This window comes from Nicotiana sylvestris, chromosome 2 (assembly GCF_000393655.2).
Source record: "Nicotiana sylvestris chromosome 2, ASM39365v2, whole genome shotgun sequence".
Lineage (NCBI taxonomy): Eukaryota > Viridiplantae > Streptophyta > Magnoliopsida > Solanales > Solanaceae > Nicotiana > Nicotiana sylvestris.
In genome coordinates, this window is record NC_091058.1 from 205678546 (window position 1) to 205691367 (window position 12822).

At 37.5% G+C, this 12822-nt stretch overlaps 1 protein-coding gene across 1 annotated transcript; it reads right to left on the bottom strand.

Annotated features, from left to right (window-relative positions):
- Window positions 1-937: 937 nt before the first annotated feature.
- On the bottom strand, window positions 938-11331 carry LOC138886197 (uncharacterized). The gene is made up of 4 exons (XM_070167246.1): window positions 11229-11331; window positions 1576-1679; window positions 1413-1485; window positions 938-1299 (listed from the first exon to the last, which is right to left on the bottom strand). Exons 1-4 carry the CDS (start codon window positions 11329-11331, stop codon window positions 938-940), a joined length of 642 nt encoding a protein of 213 aa, XP_070023347.1.
- Between the last annotated feature and the right edge of the window lie 1491 nt (window positions 11332-12822).

The following is a 12822-nucleotide window of genomic DNA, read 5'->3' on the forward strand; positions in this document are numbered from 1 at the left end:
AAAGGAATAGAAATAATGTATAAGGTAGTAGAGAATCAACCAACCACTACAAAAAAACATGTGCCTAAAAGGAAGGAATTATACTCGTGAAAGGAAGCAGATTTTAATGGTGCTGTTTAAGAATTAGATGGTCAGGCTATTTAGTTTAATTCTTTTTTTATTTTATTTGCGTAAAAGTAGCATAGACTTTGATAACGTGAATATGAAGAAGAAACACTTTCTTTTTGCTTTTTTTATTTTCAAAACTAGGTTATTGCAATCTTTTCTATTAGATTTATTAATCAAGTTTTTGCAATTGAAACAAAATACAATTTTTTCCAATATTGCCGTGTTAGAATATATGTTTGGTAATTGTTTGTGTAAAACATAAAGGAAAAGATAAATGCATCCTCACCATCTAATTCTCGAACGGTGATATTAGGGCTACCATTGAAGTCTAATGGAGCAATTTTTCATTAATTTTACTATTTTACTTTTGTATTAACAGTGATTCGAGTTTGACACACACATATATATATATAATGTTCAAAAAGAAAAAAAGTTGAAGAGAAGTACAGGTGATAGAATAAATAAAAGATCAAGCAAACAAAGTGGAACAAATCTAGTAATGAAATAGTAACCAAAACTCCTAAACTATACTAATAGGAACTTAGCTCAAAATTACAATTTCTAATAACCGGACTAATACTCAAAAACAGAATTACAATAAGAAGTACTGGAAGTAGATAACTAGGGATGATAGAGAAGGAGACGGGGAACTAGAAGAAAAGATGGAGAAAATAGAGAACACTCTTATCAATATTTGTCTGTTGCTTTATACTCTTTTGCCTAACCAACTTTGTCCTTATTCACGGGACCACCACCTTTCCATACGTAATCTCCAAGTCTTTTTGAAAGAATAATTCTTCTAAAACTCCTACGTGTCTTATCCATGTGACTATCCTTCGTGGCATCTTTGTGCTTCCCAGTCAGCTATCTCAGTCACAACATTACTCCCTCCCTGTAAATCAACCTTGTCCTCATGGTTGAGGTTGGCATAATTATCAGATGATGCAACATCACTCAGCTGCAAAGGAGTCACTTGCTTCTCCGGAGTTCCAACGCATCGCTTCAACATGGAGACATGAAAAACTGGGTGTTTCTTGGCAGCTTCAGGCAACTCAAGGCGATATGCGATGGCCCTAATACGCCTTAGCACCTTGTAAGGTCCAAAATATCTCCTACCTAATTTCTGATCACGTTGTAAATGCAGAGTGGGCTGCATGTAAGGCTTCAACTTAACATACACCATTCTCCTACCTTAAAAGATATGTCAGTGCGTGACTTGTCAGCTAAAGCTTTCATGCGATTTTGAGCTTTTAACAAATTGTTCTTGAGTATTTGCAGCACCTTGTATCATTGTAGTAACTAACTTTCCACCAGTTCACTCGCGATGCTACCCAAAATATATCGAGCAATGGTAGGTGGATCACGACCATACAAAGCCTGAAAAGGGTTCATACTTGCAGAAGTCTAGTAAGAAGTGTTATACCAGAATTCAGCCCACGACAGCATGGTGATCAAGAGAGAAGGTACCTCTGTCAAATTGCAACATAAATAATCTTCCACACATTTGTTAAGAGCTTCTGACTGTCCATCTGTTTGAGGACGATAGGCAGTGCTGAAGACCAAAGTTGAACCTTGAAATCGATTTATCTCTTACCAAAAGAATGCAGGAAGCTCGGGTCCCGATCAGTCACAATGGTGCGAGGAAGTCCATGGAGCCTGATTATACCTACCACAAAAGTTTTAGCCACTGTATGAGCTGAAAAAGTCGAAGGTAGCCGTACTTTGTGAGACGGTCGACCACAGTCATAATAGTGGTCTTCCCTTTGGAACTATGCAGGCAAGTGATGAAGTCCATAACAATATCTTCAAAGACCTGATCCGGGATGGGCAGGGGTTACAATAGACTTACAAGGTGTAGATGTGAATCCTTCATCTGTTGACATATGTGACAAGTAGCGACAAATGCGTGTATATCCTTGCGCATCTGCCTCCAAAAGAAATTAGAAGTCAGGGGATGGTAGGTGTGTGCGATCCCAGCATAGCCACCAATAAATGTGGCATGGAACTCATAAATTAGTTGTTGGCATAGAGTAGAATCTAAGGGAAGCACTAGTCGACCCTTACAGAACGTATGCCTTCCTTGAACTCGTAGTCAGTATAAGCCATATTTCCTTGGTTTACTGCCTATTGAATCGCAATGAATTCAGGGTGGGTTTGATTCAATTGCTTCAGATCTTGTTCAAGGTTAAAAGTTTGGACTTAAAGCAGTTTCGGAATGATGAGACAAGGCATCAGCTGTAGAGTTCTGTTGGCCAGGCCCGTACAAAATATGAAAGTCATAGCTGACCATCTTAGTGAGCCATTTTTTTTGTTCAGGTGTTTGGATTGTTTGAGTGGTCAGGTTCCTTAAAGATTGCTGATCACTAAAGATGGTAAATTGGCATCCCAGAAGAAATTATATCCATTTACTCACTGCTTAAGTAATACTCCCTCCGTTTCAATTTATGTGAACTCATTTGACTGGGCACGGAGTTTAAGAAAAGAAAGAAGACTTTTGAACTTCTGGTTTAAAATGAGGCACATATATTTTGTGTGGCTATAAATCATTGCATAAAAGTAAATTGTTTCCAAATAAGGAAAGGGGTCATTCTTTTTGGCACGGATCAAAAAGGAAATAGGTTCACATAAATTGAAACGGAGGGAGTAGCAAATATTTCCCAGTGTTAGGTTGAAGCGTCTACACCAATTCCTTGTCATGATGCATCAGTTTCGACTTGGAACTCTTGGCTAAAATCCAGTAAAGTTAGAACACGTCTAAATCCCAACTTCCCCTTGTTGAGTTTTGGATTGTTGAGTTTTTTTTTTTAAGATGAAATAGTCTTAAAATGAGAGTGAATGGGAAATGGGATTTGGATTTGGATTTGGATTCGGATTTGATCAAATGATCAATCGATTGATTAATTATTTGGACCAAATTTATTTGTTAATAGTGAATATTAACGTGATATAATCCGTGTTTGTAACGGATGTTTTTAAATCAGTGTATTGTGTTGCACCAAGAAAGCAACAAGATGCCTAGTGTACCTCCCACCATGGCCAAGTGCTCCTCCCACCAAGCAAGTGTTCATTCCACCATGTAAGTGTTTCCTCCATGATATCCTAATGCTTGTTCCACCATGGAGGGGGCAATTTCTCTCACATGACTGCTATAAATAGAGCAGAAGTTGTAGAGAAAGGAGAATACACCGAAAAAAAACACTCAAAATACTCTGTATACAATTGATATACACTCTGTATACAACTGATATACACTCTGTATACAATTGATATACACTCAAACTACACTCTGTATACACTGTGTATACACTGGAAAAACGAATTGCAATCTGATATCCTCTTCATTAAGAATTCAACATCGGCTATACATTGCATTCCTTCCTCTCAGAATTTCCATTCGACTTCTGAGTTCTCCTCCCTTGTTTAGCATTGTTTTAAAACTACAAACAAAGCAACTGTAAGTGTGATTTGCTGCCGAACTTTGCGTTCGCTGAAATACTGGGGTTTGAAGTACCGCTACACCAATGTGTAATTCGTTCTATCCTGGGAGGAAATAATCCATAACCTTGGGCACTAGGAGGGGATTAAATTCCTTAAGGAAACACTGTGAATTCAGTGGGCTCGAATGAATTTTTGTTTCAGTTATATCATTTATATTTACGTATGTTATTGTTGTAGGTAGCTGATAAAGAGGATAATATATATCTAAGAGTGGAAAAGTTAAAACTTGATCTTCCATCATTCCATATTTATACCAGATAAGAAGTACTATACATGAAACAACAACAACAAGCTTAAGGAATTTAATAATTTTAATTTCTGTATTTGTATTATTCTTATTATTCTGGAAACTTAAAACCTTTGTGGTTTTGTGTACTCCCATTTGGAGAGTAAAGCCTTCGTGACATTTCGTTGGAGATTAAAATCTACGTGATTTTTCACTCCAGTTTTAAACGTTTGTTTGTGTCATTTTTACAGTAAAAATGGCGAATGACGGAAATCAAGATGTTCCTATGATGACTGCCAACGCATCGACAAGTCGAACTCCGGCGTTGGCACCGGCAGAGAAACCCGAAAAAATTTCCGGGATGGATTTCAAGCGCTAGCAGCAAAATATGTTCTTCTACTTGACTACGTTATGTCTACAGAAGTTCATCAAGGAAGATGTTCCTGATCTTCCAGATGAAACTCCAGAGAATGATAGCTTTCTCGTGATTGAGGCGTGGAAGCATTCTGACTTCTTGTGCAGGAATTATATTCTTAGCAGACTGGAGGATAATCTGTATAATGTATATAGTGGTGTGGAGACGTCAAAGGAATTGTGGAATGCGCTTGAAAAGAAATACAAAACTGAAGATGTCGGGATGAAGAAATTCGTCGCTGCAAAATTTTTGGACTACAAAATGGTAGATAACAAGTCTGTTATTACCCAAGTCCATGAATTACAAGTGATTATTCATGATCTACTTGCTGAAGGTATATTTCAAATGAATGCTAATGTTGAAAGTAAAATTTTTAGTAATTTTACTAATGGAATTTTCATTGAAGGTCTTGTCATCAATGAGGCATTCCAAGTAGCAGCAATAATTGAAAAGTTGCCTCCATTGTGGAAGGACTTTAAAAATTATTTAAAACACAAACGAAAGGAGATGTCCCTTGAAGATCTCATTGTTCGATTGAGAATCGAAGAGGACAATAAAGCTGCTGAAAGGAGAGGCCGTGGAAATTCAACAATAATGGGAGCAAATATTGTTGAAGATAACAAAAAGAGAAAGAAGGCTTCTGGTCCGAAATACAACCCAAGCAAGAAGCGGTTCAGTGGAAACTGCTACAACTGTGGGAAAACCGGACACAAATCTACGGAGTGTCGTGCTCGGAAGAAAGACAAGCAAAGGGGTCAAGCAAACATGGTAGAAAAGCATGATGATGTTGATGACTTGTGCGCCATGCTTTCTGAATGCAACCTGGTAGGAAACCCAAAGGAGTGGTGGATTGATTCTGGAGCCACTCGCCATGTTTGTGCTGTGAGGGAAGCATTTTCTACATATGCTTCTGCTGGACCCGAAGAGACGCTCTCTATGGGAAATGCTGCTACAGCAAAAATTGAAGGATACGGTAAGATATTTCTCAAGATGACTTCTGGCAAGGTCATGACTTTGAACAACGTCCTTCATGTTCCCGAGATTAGGAAGAACTTAGTCTCTACTGGACTTCTTGTAAAGCACGGTTTCAAGTGCGTTTTTGTATCTGACAAGGTAGTGATTAGTAAGAATGAAATGTTTGTAGGAAAAGGTTACCTTACTGAGGGCCTTTTCAAGCTGAATGTAATAGTTGTTGAAACTAATAATAAAACTTCAGCTTCTTCTTACTTACTTGAGTCAAATGATTTATGGCATGTACGTTTGGGTCATGTCAATTATAAAACCTTGCGAAAAATGATTAACTTGGAAGTATTGCCTAAGTTTGAATGCGAAAAATCAAAATGTCAAATATGTGTGGAATCTAAGTATGTTAAACATCCTTATAAGTCGGTTGAAAGGAATTCAAATCCTTTAGACTTAATTCACACAGATATTTGTGACATGAAGTCAATACCATCTCGCGGTGGAAAGAAGTATTTCATAACTTTTATTGACGATAGTACTCGATATTGCTATGTTTACTTACTTAATAGTAAAGATGAAGCAATAGACGCATTCAAGCAATACAAAAATGAAGTTGAAACGCAACTTAACAAGAAAATCAAAATGATAAGAAGTGATAGGGGTGGTGAATATGAATCTCCTTTTGAACAAATATGTTTAGAATATGGAATTATTCATCAAACAACAGCCCCTTACACGCCCCAATCCAATGGGATTGCGGAAAGAAAGAATCGTTCATTAAAGGAGATGATGAACGCATTGTTGATAAGTTCTGGTTTGCCACAGAACTTGTGGGGGGAAGTCGTTCTTACGGCCAGCCGAAAACTAAATCGAGTACCCCATAGCAAAACACAATTCATTCCATATGAAAAATGGAAAGGAAGGAAGTCCAACTTGAATTATTTTAAAGTGTGGGGGTGTTTGGCAAAAGTGCAAATTCCTAAACCCAAAAGGGTAAAAATAGGACCGAAAACAGTTGATTGTGTTTTCATAGGATATGCGACTAATAGTAAATCATATCGATTTCTGGTTCATAAACCAGAAAATCCCGACATTCATAATAATACGGTTATAGAATCAGATAATGCTGAGTTTTTTTAAAATATATATCCGTATAAAAAAAGAATGTGAGTCAATTGGTGAAGGATCTAAACGACCTCGGGAAGAAACAAAAGAAAGTACATTTAATCAGGGGGATCCAAGGCGTAGTAAACGTCAAAGAACGTCTACTTCGTTTGGACCAGATTTTGTGACTTTCTTATTGGAAAATGAGCCTCGAACATTTAAAGAAGCTATGTCTTCTTCGGAATCATTGTTCTGGAAAGAGGCAGTCAATAGTGAAATAGAATCCATATTGAACAACCATACATGGGAATTGGTTGATCTTCCTCCTGGAAATAAACCTTTGGGTTCTAAATGGATTTTTAAGAGAAAAATGAAAGATGATGACACTATTGATAAATTTAAGGCAAGACTTGTTGTCAAAGGGTATAGACAACGAGAAGGTCTTGACTACTTTAATACATATTCTCCAGTGATGAGAATTACGTCCATACGAATGCTAGTAGCTTTAGTTGTAGTTTATGGTCTTGAAATTCATCAAATGGACGTAAAGACAGCCTTCTTAAATGGATATTTGGAGGAAGAAATTTACATGGAACAACCTGAAGGGTTTGTAGTTCCAAGTAAAGAAAAGAAGGTATGTAGACTTGTTAAGTCCCTCTACGGACTAAAACAAGCACCCAAACAATGGCATGCGAAATTTGACCAAACAATATTGTCAAATGGTTTTAAGATAAATGAATGTGATAAATGTGTGTACATTAAAAATGTTCCAAATCACATAGTCATTGTTTGCCTATATGTGGATGATATGCTGATAATGAGTAATGACATTGCCAACATAAATGCGACTAAGCGTATGCTAACTAGCAAGTTTGATATGAAGGACTTGGGAGTTGCAGATTTAATTCTGGGGATTAAGATCCAAAAGACTCCTCAAGGTCTGGCATTGTCACAATCTCATTATATTAAGACAGTACTTGAAAAATTCAAGCACTTAGGCTTTAAAGTTGCAAAGACTCCAATTGACGTGAATCTTGCATTAGCAAAGAACAAAGGCCAAAGCATATCACAATTGGATTATGCTCGTGTGTTGGGATGCTTAATGTACATCATGAATTGTACACGACCAGATATAGCTTGTGCTATAAGTAAATTGAGTCGATACACGAGCAATCCAGGTCAATCTCATTGGATGGCAATGAAACGAGTTTTGGGATACTTAGAACATACCCAAAACTTTGATTTGCACTACAGTAAATATCCTGCGGTGATTGAAGGATATTGTGATGCAAATTGGATCACCGGTTCAACTGATTCGAAGTCCACAAGTGGATATGTATTCACTATTGGTGGAGGAGCGGTATCTTGGAAGTCGTCCAAACAAACATGTATTGCCCGCTCTACAATGGAGGCTGAGTTCATAGCCTTAGATAAAGCCGGTGAAGAAGCTGAATGGCTCCGGAATTTCTTGGAAGACATTCCATTTTGGCCCAAACCGTTGGCACCAATATGCATACACTGTGATAGCCAAGCGGCAATTGGAAGGGCTGGGAGCGTTATGTATAACGGTAAATCTCGTCATATACGACGAAGACATAAAACCGTTAGGCAACTTCTCTCTAGAGGAATTATCACGATTGACTATGTAAAGTCAAGTGATAATGTGTCGGATCCACTTACAAAAGGCCTAACTAGAGAGGTAGTTGAGAAATCATCGAGGGGAATGGGACTATGGCCGAGAACAAGTCATTGTGGCGGTAACTCTACCTAGAAGACTAGAGATCCCAAGATCTAGGTTCAAGGAGATCAAACAAAGTCATTAATGACGGTTCAACATTGTCAACAAAATTTTTTGTCCATTCTCGTGATGAGACAATGTTCAGTACCAAGGATAAAGCATTAAGGCTTTTTAATGATTTCTAAATTTGATACAGGGTATATCAAATAGTGTATCTACGAGATGACACGTTTAGGAATCACCTATGTAAGTGTGAAGTGTTAGCCGCTTCAAGGAGAATTTTGCAAGGCCAATTCTCTACGCACTTATGAAACCAGGCAGTGTTCATGGCTGAAACGAACACAACAATGAGAACCAAAGACGGTTAAGGGATTGATTGTGTGACTTATGGTTGTCTAGGTATACACTAAAGTTCGACGGTTCAAAGATATCAAATCTACCGATTGACCGAGTATATCCGACATAAGTTCACTACGGAAAGTTCAAAGGGAAACCTACTTATCCAGATGCAATTAATTCTTGCTTGCAAATCACACAAGTTTTTCATGCATACTTCCGTGATATAGCCATTCCCCATTCATGTGGGGGATTGTTGAGTTTTGGATTGTTGAGTTTTTGTTTAAGATGAAATAGTCTTAAAATGAGAGTGAATGGGAAATGAGATTTGAATTTGGATTTGGATTCGGATTTGATCAAATGATCGATCGATTGATTAATTATTTGGACCAAATTTATTTGTTAATAGTGAATATTAATGTGATATAATCCGTATTTGTAACGGATGTTTTCCAATCCGTATATTGTGTTGCACCAAGAAAGCAACAAGATGCCTAGTGCACCTCCCACCATGGCCAAGTGCTCCTCCCACCAAACAAGTGTTCATTCCACCATTTAAGTGCTTCCTCCATGATATCCTAATGCTTGTTCCACCATGGAGGGGGCAGATTTCTCTCACATAACTGCTATAAATAGAGCAGAAGTTGTAGAGAAAGGAGAACACACCGGAAAAAAACACTTGAAACACTTTGTATACAATTGATATACACTCTGTATATAAATGATATACACTCTGTATACACCCAAACTACACTCTGTATACACTGTGTATACACTAGAAAAACGAATTGCAATCTGATATCCTCTTCAGTAAGAATTCAACATCGGTTATACATTGCATTCCTTCCTCTCAGAATTTCCATTCAACTTCTGAGTTCTCCTCCCTTGTTCTGCATTGTTTTAAAACTACAAACAAAGCAACTGTAAGTGTGATTTGCTGCCGAACTTTGCGTTCGCTGAAATACTGGGGTTTGAAGTACCGCTACACCAGTGTGTAATTCGTTCTATCCTGGGAGGAAATAATCCATAACCTTGGGTACTAGGAGGGGATTAAATTCCTTAAGGAAACACTGTGAATTCAGTGAGCTCGAATTAATTTTTGTTTCAGTTATATCATTTATATTTACGTATGTTACTGCTGTAGGTAGCTGATAAAGAGGATAATATATATCTAAGAGTAGAAAAGTTAAAACTTGATCTTCCATCATTCCATATTTATACCAGATAAGAAGTACTATACAGGAAACAACAACAACACCCCTTTAGAGTAGCAGAGGCTTCTTGTTCTTTTTATACCCATTGGAAGGAATCCTTAGGCAACAAATCTGATTAGGGTCCTGCTAATGCAGCATAATGATGAATGAAATGTCAGTAGTAGCCCACTAGCCCCAAAAAGTTGCGAATTTCCTTGACTGGACGAGGTGGAGGCCATTGTTGAATAACATTAATCTTGGAAGGATCAACAGACAATTCTTGGGCTGAGATAATGTGCCTCAAATAATCAACACAAGTTTGAACAAGTAAGCACTTAGGGGTCGTTTGGTAGGGTGCATAAGAATAATGCTGAATAGGGTGTATTAGTAATGCTGGTATTAGTTATGATTGCATTAGTTATGCTGACATATTTCTTATCCATTGTTTGATTTAATGTATTAAAGTATAGCACAATTTCTAAAAGAATTGTTTGTTTACAAAAATGCCCTCAAAACTAGTCCACACTCTAACTTTTTAAAAGAAACATATGTTGAGAAATGTTTTTAAATGAAAAAGTTTAAAAAAATTATTTTATTTGTCTACTATATTGTAAAATAAAATTAAATATTTATTTATAAAAAAGGAAATATGCTAAGTATTTATTTATTTACTAGGTATATAATTTTATTTCTCACTATTTGGATTATTTTGAACTTGCATTAATATACTAACTAGCATATTTTAATCAAGCATAAATTTTGAAGGACAATTTTGTCTTTAACTAAGCTAATGCATGCATTAAAACCCATTGCATTGCTAATACCATTGTTTTCTATGCATTAGTTATGCATAGGATAATACCAAATAGGATGTATAACTAATGTCTGCATAACTAATGCATTGGTTCAAAATGTTTACCAAACAATGTATTATTCATACACAAAGTCAATCCATGCATTAGCTTATCTAGTGCATCCTACCAAACGACCCCTTAGAGCACTTGGCCACGAGATAGTGTTGGCATAATAAATGCAATACTACAGCTAGGTGTTCCAAGTGAGAAGCCCATGAAGGACTATAAACAAGGATGTCATCGAAGAAAAATAACACAAAACGGCACAAGTGGGGTCGAAATACCTCATTCATAGTGGCTTAAAATGTTAAGGGAGCATTTGTTAACCCAAACGGTATTACCAAAAATTCATAATGTCCATCATGGGTCCGAAAAACTGTCTTAGCCACATCCTCGAGCCTGATTCTGATTTGATGATACCCAGATAATAAATCTAGCTTAGAGAAATAATGAATGCCATGTAGTTTGTCAAATAATTCGTCAATGGTTGGAATCGGGAAGCGATCACAGACTGTAATAACATTCAAGGCCCGATAATCTTCACAAAACCTCTATGCCCCATCTTTCATTTGTACCAGCAGTATTGTAGAAGAGAAAGGGCTCGTGCTAGGCAGTATCACTCTTTCTCGGAGTATATCCACAACAAGCTGCTCCATAACCTTCTTTTGAAAATAAGGATATCTATATGGCTTTACATTCACAAGTTAAGCCCCGGGTGCAAGATGGATTTGATGATCCTAGTCACGCGAGGGAGGAAGGCATGTGGGCCTCTGGAATACATCTTCAAACTTACTCAAGAGAGCGACCAATTCTATTGTTGCTTCCCTTGTATCCGCTATCTCCTCTGTAACCATCTCTAACCTAAAGAATGAAGATATGGCCTCAGTGGCGGCCATTATTCGTAGGTTATGCAACCAAATCGATTAGGTATCAATCGAACAATTTCCTTGACAAGTTGTTCGTGATCTATTCAAAGTAAATTCAAATTCCCAGGTTGCATAATTTGTAAGTACCAGCCCCAAGGTGGCCAACCATGTCACTCCCCGGACTATGTTGGATCTATGGAATGACAAGATATACAAATCTTCCACTACCATATGCCCTTGCATCACCATACTAGTTTGCCTCACCACAACATTACTTTGAAGTTATTGTCCACTACCCACCATAACGGAGAAAATAGGAACAGACTCAACAGGAAGCTAGAGGTGTCTAGCGGCTCGAGGCTAGATGAAGTTATGTGTGCTTCCTCCATCTACCAAGACCAGGACTGAAGTACCATTGACTTGGCCTATAAATCTCAAATTTGATGAATAAATACCTCCAATTTGGGCTTGATAAAAAATTCACGAATGTTCTTGTAGTTCCAAACATTGCAGCTCCTCCGTAATGAAATCATCATAGGTAAAAGGTTCCGAAAATTTAGGGTCAATATCAGGTTCATCAGTGAGCAAGAGAAGCTGGGATGGAGTCTTACACTTATGGATTGGTATGGATTTTTCTCACAATAGAAACATAACCCACGCTCGTGGTGGCTCTGACCTCTGCAAGAGATAGCCTCTTAATAGGAGGATAGTTTGGTATTTGGTAGACAGTTGCATTAGTGGTGAGGGAGGTAGAGGGATTCTGATTGAGGGGGTGCCAAATTAGGGGTTGGTATAAAGGGGGTTATTGAAGCAAAGGCGGGTCAGACAGGTACCTTTTCAGCTTGGATTCGACGCTCATAGATATGGGCTAAATCAAGGGTCTCTTTGTAAGTTTTGGGCCTATGGACTAACACATAAATCTTAATATCCTCACGAATCCCAGAAATAAAAATATGTATCATACGAGCATCAGTCATGTCATCTTATTTTGTATGCAATGGTCTTAAAACGCTTCTGGAACTCAGATACGGTGGTGGTTTGGCGAAGCTTTGCCAGCCGTCCCTCTACCGATTACAATCCCTTTTTTCGGAAACAAATTTGGTCCTTCACTAAAAAAATGGTCCCATTCCATAGTTTATTACGAAAAAGCCACAGGTACCATTCAAGCACCTCTCCATCGAGGTAAAAGGATGTGATGGTTAGTTGCTCCAATTATGATGTTTTGTAAAATTCATAGTAGAGATCCAAAAGAAGTCCTACTTAATTTAGTGGTGATCTACATGAAAGACGATCCTATTGCACTTGAAGCCTTAATTGTGACATTCTTTTGTGAGAAAAAAGTGAATCTTTCATTGATCTAAAAATTAAGTGTTAACTCTTGAAGTGAGCTTGGCAAATGGAAGGTAGAGGAGGAAGTATTTGGAGTCCATCATGATCTACATGATAGATCAAGACTCCTTGATGAGTAAAGTCAATTATTGAAGCTCAAATGCCATATTAGAACTATATGTTCATAATATG